The sequence below is a fragment of the Oryctolagus cuniculus genome, chromosome 9 (assembly GCF_964237555.1).
Source record: "Oryctolagus cuniculus chromosome 9, mOryCun1.1, whole genome shotgun sequence".
NCBI classification, from domain to species: Eukaryota; Metazoa; Chordata; class Mammalia; order Lagomorpha; family Leporidae; genus Oryctolagus; species Oryctolagus cuniculus.
Genome location: NC_091440.1, coordinates 118,365,011 through 118,384,911, shown reverse-complemented (window position 1 = coordinate 118,384,911; position 19,901 = coordinate 118,365,011). Strand labels below are relative to the sequence as shown.

The following is a 19,901-nucleotide window of genomic DNA, read 5'->3' as shown; positions in this document are numbered from 1 at the left end:
CTCCCACGCAGCCAACCTCCCTCAATGACACACAACACCCATGTACTCACTCCCATGTGACACACCCTGCCTCTTCCCCAGTGCCTGCCCCTTCTCTCTTCTCTATGGATGCACTTAGTTTCTCAACGTTCTCCTTCTCCCTCAAAGCACTGAGCTGAAGTGAGTTGCTGTAGAGGCTTAGAATTGCGTATCAAGTTTATAGACTTTTTAGACTCAAATTTCTAGCTTTTTATTAAATTTCTGCTTCTATTCCTATGCCCAATATGATGGAGGAAAACAATGAAGAAGGCAAACAATACTTTAAACATGTTCTTTTTCTTTTAGGATATACCTAATATAATAGTGCTAGTCCCTCTAGCTAGTATTGGGTCACCTGAGTATCTAGTTCTGAAATGGGAGAACACATCAGACAAAGCTTCACTGGACTAAACATGGCTGACCAGCAATGTTCCCATTTCTGTCATTAAGCAGCTACATGATGATAGGCTTTTCTGTGGCATTGTCCCCATTACTCAAACAGGAACAGTGATGAGCGCTGGCTTTTACTTTACAAATGGGAGTCCTTGAAATTACAAAAAGCATTCTCAAAAAACTTGACATGTATGAATGAATATGACCAGATGATTATCTTCTTTATTAACCAAAATGTCCAACTGAAAGGGACTAGAACACTATTATGCGTTTATCTCTTGGGGTAGGTGTTTGCCACAGAGGTTGAGCCACTGACTGGGATGCCCACATCCCACATCTAAGTGGCTTTGACTCTTGGCTCTGCTCACAACCCGAGCTTTCTGACAACATGCACCCTGGGAGGCGGCAGATGAAGGCTCAAGGTTGTGGGTCCTACCATCTATGTGAGACCCAGATTGAGCTCACAGCTCCTGGCTTTAGTCTAACCCAGCTGTAGTGGGCACTTGGGGAGTGAGACAGCTGATGAAACTCTCTGTCTTCCTTTCAAACAAAATTTTAAAATAAAAAAAATTAAAAATTAAACACTATTAAAAACCACATTTATCTCCTTGTGCAATTATTAATCACATCTTAACTTGTGCTAGCCCATAATGAAAAATCTATTTTATCACATTTCTATCAGAGAAGTGCCTATATTTATTACCTTATCCTACTCTGTGAAATTTCTCTTTTTGCCTGCCTTTCTTTCTAAATCCATATTCTTCAACTTTTATTCAGAGTCTTGATCATAAATTTTTCTACTTTTTCTCTTCCTTGAAAATTGTTAAAGATGTTCTTAGAACAAAGACAAAAACATAATTTCTAATGTTTTAGCCAATTGTCATGGTAATGTTAGTCTAACTCCATTTTCTTAGGTTCTTAGCCTTTTCCAAATTCATCATGGATTTATTTTAAAGAGTCACTAGAAATATAACTTTAAGGAATAAGTGTTAAAATAAGTAGACGTATCATACATTTTTCATACATGTCAATTATAGTAATATACAAATCTTTCAATAAATAACCATGTTCATTTGAATTCATAACCTCAGCACATAGGAGGTATGATTATTTAAAAGCGACCATGTTGAAGCTAACATTTTCTTGTGAGAAGGTGTAAATAAATGGAAAGTGCCTAGGACTTCTAACAGAACAACCAGGATGACTGCAACAAATTCATTACAATGGAATGAAGAACTAATGAAAAAACCTCTACTCACTTGTAACATATAAAACTGTAATAAGGAAATATAAAAATGAATAACTTCAGAAACCTTTTAAAATGCTCAAATGTTGATCATCTTTTACTATGATTTAATGATAAACTCCCCAGAGAAAAGTTCCCCATTATGACTTGGAGGGTAGTAGTAATTTGAACTCACTGGATTGAGCTATGGCTGATGATATCACTAAAATATGAAGATTACCCAAAAGTTCATGGAAAAATAAAATTAAGAGATAAATTTGGGTGTAAAATGTTCATAGTTTTTCGTAAGATAATTTTCCATGAAATTTTTGAAGATCCTTGGTCCATATTTGAAAATATCACATTAATTCAGAAATTCAGTCTTATGCCTGGCCGGTTTCAGTGTTTTCAGCAGCTTCCTTTCTGCACCAGTTTATTTATGTAACTCTTTAACCTCTGAGAAATCACTAACACTTTATATCAATTGCTGGCATCCAACCAGAGTGAGCCCTGGGAAATTTGTATTAAGAAAGCAAGGCTTATCTTGAGATTCTTTGAAACCATCCACTTTTCATACTTCTATTCTAACTTCTGTGGCCTCGTCAGCCAACCTTTCCCAAGCGGCCTCCCTCTCCCCGACTCCAGCTGTCCCAAATCTCATTTGCAGATTCAATTCTTCATTCTTCTTCCTATGCCGCACTTATCAGCCGTGCATTTTTATTCCCATGCAGTAAGTAAATGACATTTTGGGAAACATTATGTTAACAATATTAATCACAAGCTTAAGTGCCTCTTTCTGAAACTACTTCAGCTTTTTCTAGGCCCACATTTTTAAAATTTAACGTCAGCTCTTTGTAAATACAAACAGACCTGGGATTCTGAAGTCCGAGGTGTATAAAAGCAAATGTAAAACTTAAAAGCGAAAACATGATGTTGACAACATACTTCTATGACACACTGCAACTAATACATCATATGTTAATCATTTTTCTGGCCATGTGTTATGCCCTAGAATTATCACATGATTTCTATGCACCTCCCTGGTTGGACCTATGAGTACTAGTTATGTGACATTTTCTTCAGTCCTATTATGTTGGAGCATTATAGGACAAGTCTACTGATGTGATCTGAAGATACTTGAAATGCTGCAGAATTTTCCAGTTTCCCATTATTATCCATGGCAAAATCAATGTATCCTCTGATACTCAAAGCTTGAATGCTGGCCTGTGGCCTCTCCTTTGGTTTTTACATTTATCTCTTTAGCAACATGTTTCTAATTATTTTCCCATAACCACTTCCAGATGTCTCTTCATTTCTATTTTATCAGTTAGACCACCACTCTCCCGTTCCTCTACATGCCAAATAGATTTATCTTATTTGGGCTGAGAGAATGTTTAGTATTTTGTAGTTTAACTCTTCACAGATAACATAAATTAAATTTACCCAATTAAAGTGGCAGATTATTAAATGACCAGTTAGTTAATTACAAGACATTTAGTTTGGACTTACTGTATGCCAGGCAGTATTATAACATCTTTAAAATTATTATTTCACTTGATCCTCACAATTCCACAAAGCATATATTATGACCCCCATTTTAAGAATGAAGAAATGAGCTCTATAGAGGTCTCACACCCACCTTATAAGAGACAGTTCTAATACAGGTATCTCCTAATCATGTGTGGCCACACTGAGCATCTAGAATGTGTAATTCTATGCTGTCTAGTAATGACTTAATATCCTATTTCCATTGCAAATTCAACAGATTTTAAAATATTCTTGCACAAATTACTGATACTTACAAGGAATATCCCTATAGCCAATCTCCAAAGCATGAAAATAATTCATAAATTCCCTAACAGGAATTTTAAAAGCTTCAAAGAGGCCCATGTCTTCAAAGAGTCTGTACGATACCTGTAAAAGAGTAAGACAAACCCTTACGAAAGATCCTTCTGTGAGTGCTAGATCCAAAGGGAACAACGGGCAAAGGGTGCATCCCAAGAACTGTATTAATTCACCATCAGTGGAGACAAAGGGGAGAAGAGGTCAGGGACATGTGGGAGATATTTGTGTGCTTCTCTGTGAATCAGGACAGGAGTAAAATATGTTAGGGATTGGGTTGGTGTGCATGGTATGTCAGGGGGTAGTCTTGGAGGCAGATGCACCATGGAAGGACTCTTCCTCTGAGTGTAGGGTACCACTGGAGAGACAGGAGCATGGAAATAACTTTGTCTTATTTATGAAAAGAACCTCCTGGCCGCCAGTTGTGAAATAGATGATTGTATAATATCTTCACCTCAGCTTCAATGAACTTTTCTTCACTGTGGTTAGCAAACATATTAAGTTCTCCTCTTTATCTGTGTAAGAATGAATCCCCATCTCTCCTCTTCAAAAATGCAACAGAAAATAAAGTTTATAGGATCCGTCATATTATTTTCTAAGCAATTTCTTTTTCTAGCTATGGCTTTCCTACTATTGCTTTAGGCTACATTTGAATTCTTGTTTTTAAGTACATAAGTACAGGGCATATTACTTCAACAATAACAAAAATGAGAGTTACTGCATACATGAAAACACACACACACAAAGCATTAAATGAGATGCTTCCTCGTGTGTGCGTGTGTGCATGTGTGTAGTTCATATATGGGATAGCACTTATGAGATGGGTATTTTTCAATATGAATATTTAAAAGAAGAGGAATTTGAAGCACCAGAAAGTTTAAATATACACAACTGGTATATATTAGAGCCAGAATTTAAGCCAAGCATATGGTGGTTTCTGATTTTATACTATTAACTGGTTCAAGTCCTACTATTCCTATATGAAAACCAATATTGATAGGAGAGCAAATAGCTCAAGTTTCCTGTGAAACCAAGGGAACAAGATATTTTAGGATATGATTTTAAAGCAAGGGAATTTTCATCAAGATGCTGTTAAAATTAACTACCAATAATTTTACATATGTGATTCAACCCATAAATAAACAAAAGGCATGTTTAAGTGGATAAATATTGGTAACTGCAAACAGTAAGCCCTAATTCAAAATTAGAAGGATGTTCTTTTAAATTTGTTAAAATAAGCATGATAATTATCAAGAGGCAGGCAGTACATTCAGACTGAGTAGTCATTTCCATTGCATGCATATCTCTTTAAACATCTTTTGAAGTGAGAATTTTCCTGCGAAGTGTCAGCCAAAAGGTGATTTCTTGGAATGTCCATGTTAATTCTTTTCAGCTGTTGTAAAGTCTTGAGTGAGAAAGAGAATGAGAGAGAGAGAGAGAGAAGACAAAAGACCCTTCCTATAATAAAATTTTCATGACTTTCACACTTGTAAACTCAAATCAAATGGCAAAACTCACAGTCCTAGTTAGCAAGGCAAATGAAGCTGCATTTTTTCAGACTTGAATGTTTTGTAAATTTGAAGTACAGAGTGACTAGCAAGCATCACGTGGAACTGTGTTGCCTGTTTATTTTTGAAGGATAACTTGAACAAAAGTATAAGTATTTCAGTGAATTTTGCTGAAGTCTAATTGTGAGTTATTCTCAGTCTGGTCTACTGGTGTCCATATTTCTTACATCACATTTGGTCTCACCTCCCCACCCTGAGCTCAAAGAACTCAAAGGGAACCAGCTACCAACAGTGGTAGTTTGTATGCTGTCACTGGTGCTGTAAGAGCCACTGCTGTAGCAGCCCCATTTTTGCTTGGTCAGGCTTCACATGTGGAGAGTCTGAAGAAATAAGAAGTGAATATGTTCTTTGAGGAATGAAGGAGCAGTAAATGTAAGACACCCAGGCTTCTGATAAGGTGATAGCTACATCTGAATCTGGATCTAATAACGACATTTTAGAACAGCTTATCTTCCTTTAAGCCTTGGGTTCTTCTGTAAAACGGGCATTAAAGAAAAGTTCTGGAGAGCCCTGGACATATAGGAGAGTACGTCCCAAAGTTCTTGGGAAAACAAAATCAAAATATAAGTTTATTCTGATGCAAAATTTTGAAATTCATGTAATTTTTTCATGTTGTTCATTTTTCCATGAACATTTTGAAGCCGCCTTGTATATCAAATACAGGACAGAATGAACTTTTTCTCTCCATAGAAAGGAACCACACATTCACTAGTGAAAGATGAAAAAGACAACTTCCTTCCTAGTGCTGCACCTGTGGGACCACTACAGGCCTGTTTCCAGAGAAGATTACCCCAAGAGCGCTAGTCTGTGATGAGTTTTAGAAAATGGGATTCAAAACCTCTCACGAGGATCTCCAAGGTATGAGGCTAAGGTTGAGTGGATAAAATGGCTGTCCCTAAACCTGTACTCAGAGAGAGTATAAAAGGCATCCCTTAGTACTAAGGAGAAAGAGAAGAGGAACAGAACTCCTGAAGTGCAAGGGCTGCTCTTGCATTCCTCAATGTGCTCACAACAAACACATATCATATAGATATAAATCCCATGCGTGTTACATTCAAGCAATAGTCTTGACATAACTTTTTTGTATGCACCCAGTTGAACTGTCATTATTTTGACACATGCCTATTTGCCTAATGGATTAGGAATTCCCTTAGGGCAAGGTCCTAATTCTTTTCCAGAAGGTTAGATTGGTTCTGTTTGTGGAGCTGCATGACAGAATAAGGGCCAGCCCGCTATCTTCTCCTTCCACACCTTCAGTGGCTGGGCTCCTCAGCCTGAAGATCCACACTCAGATATTTGTTGAGAAAATTCACCTCTGATGCATCAAGCGGGAATCAGTATTTCAGGGACTCCTTTTTAACCGCTTTGCAGAACCGTGTCAGGGTTTCCAACAAGCCTACACTGGGTCTTGAAATCTTACCTAAGTGTTGTGTGAACAAGTCTCTTAGTTTCTTGTACCTCTGCTTTGGTTTTTATTTAGAGGACTCAGTTAAACCATTTTAAAACAAGCTGGTAAATATTACTGCTTCATCCCCTTTAATTAAGAGTGTGTATTTTGGTAGATGTTAGATAATACAGCAAATCCATCATCTTGCTTTGTTTTGACTTTTGAAACAAACATCTTCAAATTCTTAATTTCCTTGTGTTTTCTTTCTCCCTCAGCAAAATAAATATGTCTTTAATTGAAAAGCCTTGAAAGTAGTATGATCTAAAGAAAACAATACTCCAAGGTTTGTTATGTAGAAATAGTTTTCATTCTATATTTCTCATAATAAATACAGGTACTCAGCTTTGAAATAAAGAGAACTCAATTTGATGTGCTTCTCACAGTATTAAGGGGAAGATATTTCTGGACAATATGTTATTCATTTTAGAAGATTTGCATATTTATTTGAAAGGCAGAGTTACATACAGGGAGGGAGGAAAGGAGGGAGGGATGGAGAGAGAAAGGGAAGGAGGGAGAGAGGAAGAGAGAAAATCTTTCATCTGCTAGTTCACTTCCCTAGTAGCTGCAAGGGCCAGGGCTGGGCCAAGCTGAAGCCAGGAGCCGGGAACTCTCAACGTCCCATATGAGTGGCAGGGGCCCAAGCTCTTGGGCCATCTTCTGCTGCCTTCCCAGGTGCATTAGCAGGGAACTGGATTGGAAGTGGAGCACCTGAGACTTGAACTATCACCCATAAGGGATGCCAGCATTGCAGGCAGAGGCTTAACTTGCTGCTCCACGATGCTGGCCCCTATTTATTATTTTTTTTTTCAATTTATTTATTTGAGAGGCAGAGAGAAACAGAAGGAGAGAGAGAAAGACTGAGAAAGAGAAAGAGAGAACACTCAAGTAAGTTCCTGTCTTCTATTTTCTTCCCAAATGCTGGCGATGATTGGGGTTGGGCCAGGCTGATGCCAAGAGCTGGGAACTCATTCCATGTTTCCCATATGGACAGCAGATTACTTGAGCCATCACTTTCTGCCTCCCTGTGCCCACAACAGCAGAAGAATCAGTGGCTTGAGCCACAGATTGGACCAGAGTGCTCTTATTTGACTGTCTTCACCACTAGGCTAAACACTCTCCCCAATATGTCATTGTTGGTAAGGCCTAAGCATATGACAATATTCAAGTTTAAGAAAGTCGTTGGAAATGACTGCAGACAACATATTAGTTTATAGATAAGCCACTTCCTTTTTGGGGGGGATTGTGTCAGCTTTTCCTTTGCTTAAATCTAAATTACACACATTTGTCTGCCCTGCTTGTGTATCTCTGCCCCTTTATTAAAACAATACATAATATTTTAATTACAGAACATGATATTATATTCACTTGAAGTCCAAATTTCTTTTTTTAACCTGCTAGCTGTGAATCTACAGAATGCTGGGTGTCAAAATTTACTTTCTTCACACAACACCTAGCAACAGATTTCGAGAACACAAAGAACTTCTGTTTCCTACCTTTAAAACCAAATGCATGAATGCACTTCTTTGTTTTTAAAGATTTATTTTTATTTACTTAAAAGGTAGAGTTAAAGAGAGAGAGAGAGAGATAGCAAGGTCTTCCATCTACTGATTCACACCCCAAATGGCCTTAAAGTCCAAGATTGTGCCTGGCTATAGCCAGGAGCCTCTTTTGGGTCTCCCACATAAGTCCAGGGGCCTAAGCACTTGGGTTATCTTTTGCTTCTTTTTCAGGCCATTAACAGGAAGCAGGATCAGAAGTAAAGCAGCCAAGTCTCCAAATGGTACCCATATGGGATGCTAACCCACTATACCACAATGCAGCTCCATGAATGTGTTTCTTACCTGACTAAGAATACGACCACATTTTCTTCCTATGTTTTCCACTAAATCAAAAATTGGAAAGTTCCAGGTATTTAGTTGTTCCATAATTGAGTCCAGGTTATCCATGACAAGAGGTTCAGGAGCAAGGATTGGTTTGTCCTGCAATGAAAATTAAAATATTTTTCTTCCAAGAAATTCATATTTGCTAAGTTTAACTTAACAACTATGGTTACATGAAATAAATGACTGAAAAATTTCAGATGAACTAGTCTTTTTTCTAATGAAAAAAGATGAAAAACCAGACACTGACCCAAAGTAACAAGGAAAACATCGAACACAGCTTCAGACTATGTTGCATTATTAACTGACCAACTATCCTAGGTTCTTATACACTCCAGCAAAAGCACAGATACTTCTTCTTAGCATAACTGCTTCTGAGTCTATTACAAGGATCTTAAACCAAGGTCCAAGGAGTAAAGCATACTGGAAACTACATACATTTATATCTTTTTATGTTTATGTAGAATTTTCTGGGATAGGATCTCTGCCTTATATTGGGACTCTCAAAAGACTTCGTTGGTGGGAAGGGGAACAGCACCACCTTACTCTAACTAATCAAGTTTATATGAATACTACGAAATCAGCATCATGATTTTATGCTGAAAAATGATAACTGTCACAGTTTTCAGGAATAACTGACAGTTGTTTTGTGATCTGCTGTTTCCTGAGAAACACACACCAATATAAAGACACTTTACAACTGGTCCCATAGGAGGATATTCTTAAGAGTCCATTCACAACAACAGCAAAAACAATGATAAAACATAACAAGGATAAGTAAGCAAATAAATTCTTTTACTTGATAATCTCATTTAAAAATACAAAAGGTAAATAAATTAAAAGAACAAGGGTAATAGCAGCAACAGATAATCACATTATAACTATTTTCTACCATCCACTCCTTCCTTCTAATTAAAGTGATTCAAACTTATGTTTCTTTTTTCTTTAAACACATAAAATAAGTCATCTTTAAAGGGTATTTTAATAGGCAGTTAAGTGTCAAAGAAACCTGGTTGAATATAACCAGGAAAAAAATACGGGCTCATTTTCTAAATTAAGAAGATACTGGTCAGAGCCGCCATCTTGTGGGAGGGCAACCAACGCCTGGCTCCGAGCAGCCGCCGCCGAGGTCTCTGGCTGTTGTAGCTTCCACGTGTGCACGACCATGGGGAATATCTTTGCAAACCTCTTCAAAGGCCTTTTTGGCAAAAAGGAAATGCGCATTCTGATGGTGGGCCTGGATGCTGCAGGGAAGACGAGGATTCTGCACAAGCTGAAGCTCGGTGAGATGGTGCCCACCATCCCCACCATAGGTTTCAACGTGGAGACTGTTGAATACAAGAACATCAGCTTCACCGTGTGGGACGTGGGTGGCCAGGACAAGATTCGGCCACTGTGGCGCCACTACTTCCAGAACACCCAAGGCTTGATCTTTGTGGTGGATAGCAATGACAGAGAGCGAGTGAATGAGGCCCGGGAGGAGCTCATGAGGATGCTGGCTGAGGATGAGCTGCGAGACGCAGTCCTCCTGGTGTTTGCCAACAAGCAGGACCTCCCAAATGCAATGAACGCAGCTGAAATCACAGACAAGTTGGGGCTGCACTCCCTACGCCACAGGAACTGGTACATTCAGGCCACCTGTGCCACCAACGGGGACGGGCTCTATGAAGGACTGGACTGGCTGTCCAATCAGCTCCGGAACCAGAAGTGAATGAGAATCCCCCTTCCCCACCTCCTCCTCTCCACCCTCTGCTTTCCTCTCATGTGGCAAACGTGCGACTCTGTGGTCCTGAGTGCCAGAAGCTGTCTCCATGGGGGGTCACAGTGTGCATCGCACCCTGCTGTCCCTGTGCAGACGCAGCCTGCAGCCAGGTTCTTATTTAATGTAAATAGTTTCTGTTTCCACTGAGGCAGTTTGTGGTACTCCTATGCAATATTACTCAGCTTTTTTTTTTTTTTTATTGTAAAAAAAAAATCAACTCACTGTTTAGTACTGAGAAGGGATTTGGGCACATTGACACCTGCCCTCCAGGAGTCCGTGGCTGTGTTAAGAGCTAGATGTACCTCTGGGTGTTAGATCTGCTGAGATCCATTTAGTGGTTGGTTTTAATCCGAACTCAGTGCATTTTTAAAAACAGTTTAAAATACAAGATGAGAACACTTGAACTTACAGCAGGGAGACTGCCTAGTGTGGGGTTTGCAGTAACAGCCCGAGTGCTGGTCCATTGGATCGTCTGCTCCCCTTTGGGGACAAAACCACCCCATGATGCACTCTGCATGGCTGTCTCTGGGTCACCCTGCATTCCATAGCGTTGTGCTTGTGCTCCTGCTCACATGGTCACCTGGGGGAGGGGGCTGGGAGGCCAGGGCGTCTAACTTTTCCCTCAGGCCCCCCTTGGTGAAGCACGCGGCCAGAGTAGGAGCCTGTCGTTCCTGGCACCCACTCGCTCACGCACTTGCTCAGACACGTTGGCGGGATGTGTGGGGTCTCACCAGCAGGAGCGCGTGCAAGCTGAGAGGGTTGGCCCGTTCTACAGCCACAGCCCCCGGAAGCACCCCCACCTCCATGTGTGAAGTAGCTTTCTCTCCCTCAGCCTGCAAGGGTCCGATTTGCCATCGAAAAAGACCTCTACTTGTTTTCTTTTGTATTTTGATAAACACTGAAGAAGCTGGAGCTGTTAAATTTATCTTGGGGAAAACCTCAGAACTGTTTTATTTGGTGTCGTGGAACCTCTTACTGCTTTCAATACACGATTAGTGATCAACTGTTTTGTATACTTGTTTTCAGTTTTCATTTCGACAAGCACTGTAATTATAGCTATTAGAAATAAAATCTCTTAACTATTAAAAAAAAAAAAGAAGATACTAAGAAAAACCAGCAGACGTCCTAAAACTACAACTTCCCCCACCATTCTTTTTGCAATTTTTCTATTATTATCAAATACTGTTTTGCTGCATGACATAATTCATTTTTCTTATGCATATTCCTCCCTTTTGTGGGGGTTAAGAAATATGTACAGATATTTGTAAGAAATGAAAAGTCATTTGTTAAGACATATGTGTAGTCAATTTGCCGTCAATCACCACATAACAGGACCATTACAAGATCAGGAAGGAAAACTGTATTGATGGGGCAGTGCCCCAACTCATGTGTGATCCAAGTGAGATATGCCTGTAAATTTAATGACTCAGGGATCCACTTCCAAGCCAGCCTTGATAGTAGGAGCCCGTCTCTCAATACACACACGAGTTAAGTGACGGGGGCCTACCAGGAACAGCATGGTGTCAGCAGTGTAGGTGCTGCAGCCCGACACTTTCCTCAGAGGCTGTCTGGAGCACTCGGCCTCGTCTTCATTCTGTACTATGTCGCTGCTGTCACTGTTGTTATTGGTTTCATAGTCAGAGGTAACCTGAGCAGTATCATCTGCAATTGAAAGAGACCAGCTTATCATGAGACCTGCAACAGTTTGGAAAGGATTCTCATTTATACAAACTGTCCTAAAATTTACCACTACGTGGTAAATACAGTATTTAGGCAATATCTCTTTCCTGAGCTTACACACCAAGAACATCGGGCTGTAAGAAGAAAAAAGTGCAGTTTTTCCTCACCCAAAAAAATAGGTGAGAGTTATGATCTGTGATTTCTGGGACATTCAACAATTTCTCAGTAATAATGTTTAGATCAGCAGTTCATACTCTGAAAAAAATATGACTTTATGTATCTTTTCCTGTTATCCCTGCCCCAAACCATTCAGAAAATGCCAGCTTTGGATGGGCACATAGATTGGGAGAAATTGCGTTGACACAGCTAGGAAAAAAGTGATCTGTGGCATTCAGAGAGATGGCCCATGCTAAGGAGCATGTGGGATCCTATGTACCCAGTCTTGCTCCTTAGGGGTCTGTGGCTTCCTTCCTTGCCTGTTCTCTTCACTCTATCACATTTCAGTTGGCAGAAAACTGTGCTAAGTGAGGGCCAATCAGAAAACTCCAACTGTCTGGAGTACACTTGCTCCTGGGACAAAGACATCAAGAAATTTCTCAGAGCTGAACAAAGTACCTTCAGGAGGTGTACTGAGTACTTGCTATGATGCGGGTACTACTTAAGGCATTTTATTTGTATGTTCACATTTAATCCTCTCTACAATCCTGTGAAGCAGGATTATTATTACTATTAATTATTATTGCACTATCATCTTCACTTAACAGACGTCAAGCTGAGGCATAGAAGGGATTAGTACATTGCCCAGTGTAAACAGCCAGGTAATCTGCCGTGAGAACTGGAACTCAAGAAATCTGACTCTAGCTTCTTAACTCTATTTTGATGAAGCCTTTAAAAAAAAAAAAAAAAACTATTATTATTGTGTTCCATGACTTACAAAATCAATGTGTTCTCCAAAGTCACAAAGATATTTTCTGTTTTCTTCTAGAAGCTTTATCAGTATAGTGCTTACATTTAGTTCCATCTCATGACAATGTTTTTGCATGACTGAGACACAGGGTGAAGTTCATTTTTCTTCAACGCACTGGCAAGACCCACTGGACGGTTGTGGACTTCTGCTGAAAGTCCAATGACTGTGTATGTGTAGGTCTAAGCAGATGCTTGATTGCCACTGGATCCATCTGCTTTTTTTGAGTCAGTATCACACCAGCTTGATTACTGTAACTTAAGTTTTGAAGTAAGATAATACATTTCCACTAACTTTGTTCTGTTCCAAGACTGTTCAGAGAGTGGTTGTTGTATGCCCTAACACAAAAAAAATAAATGATTTTTTGCTATGTTGTTGGTGATAAAATGGTTTTTGTGTGTAGCCTATTCCAATCAGAAATGTCTTCTAAGACTGTTTAGGGATCCACCCTTCTTCCATTTTTTTCTCATGCATCTGCTTGTATATTAAAATTAGATACAGGAAGAAATGTAATTGATAGGCTTCAATTCAGAATCTGATGATAAAGAAGCCACACTTCCAGGCCATGGCTATACATGGAAATGAAATATTTCCATTAATCCATCAGTTTTATCAGAGTTAGAAAGGATCAGGATGCAGAGAAGGGATGTTCTACAATGTTGTGAATCTTGAGACTGCTACAGTATCAGAAAATTCTTTGAGTTATCCTTGCTTATGTCTGCTGTACATGTTGCATAGTATAATATTCTCTTGGGAAAAAAATCAGCCAAGAGTTATCGTGTGTCTTTTGACAAATGCTGGAGCAGAGATTTAAGAATTATTGCTAGGTAGCTCTATCACCCTGTTGTCTAGAGTTGATAGAAGCTTTTTATTTTAACTTGGGCACTTTCTTTTCTTTTTTCTTTTCAAGATTTATTTATTTAAAAGGCAGAGTTACAGAGAGGGATGGAGGGACGGAGAGGGAGAGAGGGAGAGAGGGAGAGAGGGAGAGAGGGGGAGAGGGGGAGAGGGGGAGGGGGGGAGAGGGGGGGGGAGAAAGAGAGAGAAAGAGAGAGAGAGAAATAGAGAGGGAAAGAGAGAGAGAGAGGTCTTCCATCTGCTGGTTCAATCCCCGAATCACTGCAGTGGCTGGAGCTGGGCTGATCTGGAATCAGGAACCTGGAATTTCTTCCAGGTCTCCCATGTGGGTGCAGGGGCCCAAGGACTTTTGGCCATCTTCTACTGATTTCCCAGGCCACAAGAGAGAGTTGGATAGGAAGTGGAACAGTCTGGACTCGAACTGGTGGCCATATGGGATGCCTGCAGTGACCCACTAAGCCACAGCACCAGTCCCCTAACTTGGGTATGTTCCACACCAACAAAACAAAGTCCCTATGGCTGCATCAATAACAAAATAATAATTATTACAGCAATAGCAGCAAAAACTAACTGCTTATAGTGATCCAGATACTATAATAAGGAGTGCTTTGCATGCTTAAAGTGATTTAATTCTCACAACAGTATTTTATGATAGGTACTATTACTTCAAATTTTTAAAAATACTTTATTTATTTGAAAGGCAAAGAAAAACAGAGGAAGAGCAAAGAAAAAGTGGAAGGAAGAGAGGAGGAGGAAAGGGAGTATGAGACACACAGAAAGAGATCTTCCATCCTCTGGTTTATACCAAAATGCCTGCAACAGCCAGTGAAGCCTCAGGCTGCACCCAGGAGCTGGGAAGCATGCCTCCCAGAAGTCAGGAAATGGCCCAGGTATTGAGCCATCACCTCCTGCTTCCCAGGCTATACATTAACAGGAGCATGGAATTTGGAGTGGAGTTGGAACTCAAACCTATACACACTAATATGAGACTTGGGTGTCCCACGAAGCACCTTAACCTCTATGCCAAAAGTATACCCCAGGGGGCCTGGCTTTGTGGTGTAGTACGGTTAATTCACTGCCTGTGATACCTGCATCCCATATGGGTGCTGGTTTGAGTTCTGCCTGCTCCACTTCTCATCCAGCTCCCTGCAAGAGCACCTGGGAAAGCAGCAGAAGATGGCCCAAGTCCTTGGGCCCCTGCATCCATCTTGGAAACCCATCTAAGGCCCCTGGCTACTGGTTTCCAGGCTGGCTCAGCCCTGGCCATTGCAGCCATTTGGGGAGTGAACCAGTGGATGGAAGATTCTCATTCATATTCTCTCTCTCTCTCTCTCTCTCTCTCTCTTTCTGTTCCTTGCTTTCTCTCTGTAATTTTGCCTTTCAAATAAAGAAATAAATTTTTAAAAACTCACAAAAGTCCCAAGGTCCCTCTCTACAGGTGAAGAAACGTTAGAATAGGATTACAGGCAAGCAGGTAGCAGAATCAGTTGATTTTGGTGCAAAATGAGTTTGAAAGTCAAGCAGAGTTTTTTCACCATGTGCATTTTCTATGGATTTTTGGAGGACCCAACTATAGGATGCCTTTTTGATCAGGAAGAAAGAAGTGACTTCCTGTTCGAGAAAACAGAATCCACAGCAATGAATTTACCTGTTCTGCTCGGTGTCCGTTGGGCTGTGCCACTTTCCACCAGGGGCCCGTCAGCAGGATTCCCCTGAGAATACGGTCTGCCACAGCTGGGGAAAATCAGAACAGTTCTAAGTATAACCTCCTCCTTGCAAATTTCATAGGCACACACCATCCATGCATATGTTCACAAAGACAACAATAATCAAGTCTTTCTGCTCTTTACTTATTTATCTAGTGGAAAATTCATTTTGTTTTACATGTGGATATTGATGTAGGGTGTCCTGCTTTCTTTCTTGTGAGAGAATGATCAATAAAATGCACTAGAAAATGCATCCGACTTTCATTCTCCTCTTCCATATCCTGCATGGTATTTGAGGGGAAGGTGCTAGTAAAATGTATTACATTATTTCCAGAATACTGGAATAGGTTGCTACCTATTTTTAGTAGCAAGTTTGGAGGTGCTGGCATCTATTTGGTCAAAAGTATTTTCCCCAATGTAATACATTTGTGTATCTCTAAAAACTTCACCATTAGATTTGTTTCTTAGAGTCCATTTTATGTCCAAATAGGTCTCTAAGAAAATCAAATGTGGGTTAAAATAGCATGATGCTATATCAACTTTATTTTTTTGGCCATAGTTTCCAAATGAATTTTTTTTCAGACTGACCCATCACCTCTCAAAGCCCTAAGGAAATGAACCATGCAGAGGGACACTTTGATGATGAGTGAATGTACAATGGCCTGCACAGGGTACTGGTTGAGAAAAACAGGGCATTGGGTGCCACAGGCAACCAAGAGAAAAGAGGGTGCTTGAGAGGGCAACAGTGCCCCTGGACACAGTGGCTTGGAGGATGTGAAATACTTCTTCCCCCCAACAGTTGATTATTTTGGAAATTAAAAATTAAGCCCACAATGACCTGGTAAAGTTCCAGACTGGCTTCTCCCTCTTTTATCCTCTTTAAAGACTTCATGATTACATTTTAATTCTTTGTTTTGCTGCTGGATTCTTTCTTTTTGCCTAATAATACAAAGCGTCTCAGAGGGGTTTTGTTCATGATTTAATTAAAAATTACCTGCTCAAAAATGAAATGGGTCAAAGTTCATTGTTCAGTATCTTAAATGTTTTATAACAATTCTTTTGAGTGTATTACAGATACAGTACAGAAAAACATTTTTCATGTAGAGAATATCTTCATAAAAAGGAAATATGCTTTTTTTGCTCCAAATGTAAGTAGGAAAGCTACAATTGCTAATTATGAAATCCTATCAGTTTGCCTTAGGCAATCACAAAAAAATGCCAAGACACAAGTAGATACAATTGATGGGCACACATTCTGAGATAAAACATAGAAGTAGAGTTTAGTAGTTTGCATATTTTTATTGCACAATAACACCTAAAAACACTATTTAAATTAGTAGTTCCAAGATATCAGCTCCCATGCCAAAAAAAGAGCCCGTGGCACAGAAACTGCAGCAGCCAGGGGCCAGGAAGTCAACGCCAAACCCTTCCAGTTCAGCAGGGGAAACCACAGCAATTAGTCGTGTGTTTCTGGAGCTCTCTTTGCCTGCATGGGTGGCTGCCTTGAAGGCAACAATAGAACCTGGTTTAAATTATAGACTTATAAAGCCCGAATAATAAAACACACACTACTGTATGTATAAACATCACCCAACAACTAGACAGTGAAATCTTGTTTTTCTCTGAAGCCCCTTTTTATAAAAATCCCATTACATTTTTCCTGCTAAGGATATGAAACAAACAAAGAAGCCCATGATGAGAAAAGCTATGTGAGTGGTAGATCTTTTCTGGACATGTCTCTACCACAAGTCTGGAGCCCACAGTAAGATTCTTCCTAAGAAAGCTGGGAACAGATGTCCTTGGAGGCAGATTTCTCTGCCAGACATCACATCTTGACCCTGAGTATGCATCACAACACAGTACTTTTCTAGTATGTCCTTCCAAGCACTAGATGCATGGGCAACTATTGGCCGTGAACCTAGAGAAACTGGTTCTGTGGTCAAACACTCAGGAAACATGAGATGAGACAAAAATCAAGAGGTGTTCCTTCAGAGGAACTTCTTGGAGCATTTAATAAAGTGACATGTGTTATGAAACATGACACGTCTCCTCGACACTGTACTTCAGAACGCGCTTTTTCTGGTGTAGGAAAAATGATGTTTATATTTCACAGAAATTATTGTAATGAAAAAGCTGATGGATGAAGAGAGGACAAGAAAATAATGTGTCAGGACAATTTTTTTTTCTCTTACCCTGGCTAAACAAACAAAACTGTTTTTAAATGTAAAAATATTTGCAAGGAGAAAATAAAGATTACAAAATAAGAGACATTAATTTGGCTTGCAGAGTTTATGAATAAAGTATATCAACTTGAAACTTGTAAGGTTTAATATCAGCTAGCTGAATATATTGGTAAAATCAGGGTCTATGAACCAAAGTTAGACCCTAGAAGACCACCATGTTACTATAGTAACCTTAGAAAAAGAAATGGCATTTTATTCAAGATATTCACATGAATATGCTTAAAAATACTCTGCTGTTTTCTGTTTTAAAACAATGTAATGCTAAGATCAATTACTCCAGAGATGCTTATTACAGAAAACACTACAAAAATGTTAATCAGTAAGAAAAGGTATTTTTTGCTTAGGGATAGTATTGGCAGAATTATTATTACAGCCATCCTCTGTGACAGAAAACACTTTGCAACTCCATTTTGACACCCAGGATCAAGACCAGCAATTCAGAGAAATATTTGTGTCTAGCCATTGTGTGACATGTACAATATTCACATTTTTAAAATGGGAAATGGAAACTTAAAAAATCATTAAAAATCAACATAAAATACTCCCTGGAGAGCAAGTAAAAAAATCCCACAAAATTTCCTATTATATATTGTATTGTATTATATATATTATATATACTATTTTTATTATAATATTATATTGTAACATTCACATTTTAATTACATATTTTCCACATTCTCCATAAGCAGACAAAACATACAACTAATTACTTTGTATCATTTCTAAAGATTAGCTGGTTGGCTCATATGGACTTTAACAGAGAAGCACTGAAAAATTAAGTTTCTGGGATAGCCCATCCAACACCAATCACATCATCCTATACTTTCTTGTCAACTATTTTGGCAGCCTGGAGTTGTGTGGGCTGTTTTTTTTCTTTTTTTATTTCTTTCTTTCTTTTTTTTTTTTTTTTACAGGAAGAGTAGACAGTGAGAGAGAGACAGAGAGAGAGGTCTTCCTTTGCCGTTGGTTCACCCTCCAATGGCCGCTGCGGCCGGCGCACTGCGCTGATCCGAAGCAAGGAGCCAGGTGCTTCTCCTGGTCTCCCATGGGGTGCAGGGCCCAAGCACTTGGGCCATGCTCCACTGCACTCCCGGGCCACAGCAGAGAGCTGGCCTGGAAGAGGGGCAACCGGGACAGAATCCAGCGCCCCAACTGGGACTAGAACCCAGTGTGCTGGCGCCGCAAGGCGGAGGATTAGCCTACTGAGCCGCGGTGCCGGCCAGAGAATTTTCTTTTTTTCTTTTCTTTTTTCTTTTCTTTTCTTTTTTTTTTTTTGTGTGTGTGTGTGGGGGGGGGCTGTTGATGGGTGTCACTTTGGGGAAAACCATGTTTCATCTTGTGATTCAACTCCTACACAATTCTTACCTGCTACATATCACAGGTGGAGTCAGGATCTGTGGGGAGAGATCTGGGGCACTCTGAGTGCAAATTAAGGCCCTGTGAGAACCTGGGCCTTGTCTCGCGGCTGTGTCAGCAGATTCTGGAAACTGCACTGTAGAAATTTTGCTGACCGGGCTGCTGGCAGGAGTCCCTTGGAGAGGTGAGGAGCAAGGGGACGAAGGAGGTGAAATTTTAGAGAGGGCACCTGAGAAAGAATAAGAGTTAGGAAGTCACTCAACAATGTCTTTGAAATCAAAAGCTGCAACTCTTAAAACTTCACCTTGATTCCTATAAACTCAACAGCCACCATCTGGAGGTAGCGTGTGTGGTTGGGTGTCTCCATGCTATGACATGTGAGTAACCGACCCATTACGAAAACCACGGTGGCGATACTGGCACATCCAGCTAACGCCCTGTTGTCCCAGAGTAACTTCAGGACAGAAGGATATTATTTTCTCCTCCCAGTTTTGCTTCTTCTTGTCATTCTGACATGAAAATAATAGTTGAAGTCTTCTCTTGTGTTTGGCTTCTGTTAAGTGGTGAAATGTTGAGTAGAAGCTGAATCTGCTATTGTTTTAAACATAACCCCAGTATCTGGAGCAAAGTTTTGGAGGCATGGGGTGCTTAAAATATGGAAATAAAGACAACAAACTTTGGAGAGGCAATTCAGTTTATGAGGTCACTTTCAAAAAGTTCATGGAAAGGCATATAATGATGAAACTATGCATAGATTTCAACTTTTTGCACCCAAGTAAACATGTATTTGAATTATATTTTCCATGAAATTCTTTAGGTATCCTTGTATTACACTGACATTTTCAGTGGAAGAGTTCCTTCCTGTGTAAAACAGTACCTTGACTAAAATAATTTTGGGAGGAGCCATTAAAAATATATAGTATGATCCATTTTAGATCAAACATAGGCCCAAAGTTCAA

General features: G+C 39.8%; 2 protein-coding genes across 4 annotated transcripts in view; one reads left to right on the top strand and one right to left on the bottom strand.

The window, feature by feature from the left end:
• The window catches only part of PDE3A (phosphodiesterase 3A), a 335,640-nt gene that overhangs the window by 35,420 nt on the left and 280,319 nt on the right, over positions 1–19,901 (bottom strand). For all 3 annotated transcript variants that reach the window (XM_008259572.4, XM_051850837.2, XM_070049451.1), the window contains exons 6-10: positions 18,952–19,171; positions 15,286–15,371; positions 11,643–11,797; positions 8,335–8,472; positions 3,439–3,550 (exon numbers count right to left, since the gene is read on the bottom strand). In XM_008259572.4, coding sequence (XP_008257794.2) covers positions 3,439–3,550; positions 8,335–8,472; positions 11,643–11,797; positions 15,286–15,371; positions 18,952–19,171 — 711 coding nt within the window. The remainder of the gene's footprint in view (positions 1–3,438; positions 3,551–8,334; positions 8,473–11,642; positions 11,798–15,285; positions 15,372–18,951; positions 19,172–19,901) is intronic.
• Positions 9,441–11,231, top strand: LOC100357065 (ADP-ribosylation factor 1). Its single transcript, XM_051850852.2, has one exon. It carries the CDS (start codon positions 9,539–9,541, stop codon positions 10,082–10,084), a length of 546 nt encoding a protein of 181 aa, XP_051706812.2. The 5' UTR covers positions 9,441–9,538; the 3' UTR covers positions 10,085–11,231.

Coding starts and splice junctions, on each gene's coding strand:
- LOC100357065 (XM_051850852.2), top strand. CDS start 9,539: ATGGGGAATATCTTTGCAAACCTCTTCAAAGGCCTTTTTGGCAAAAAG.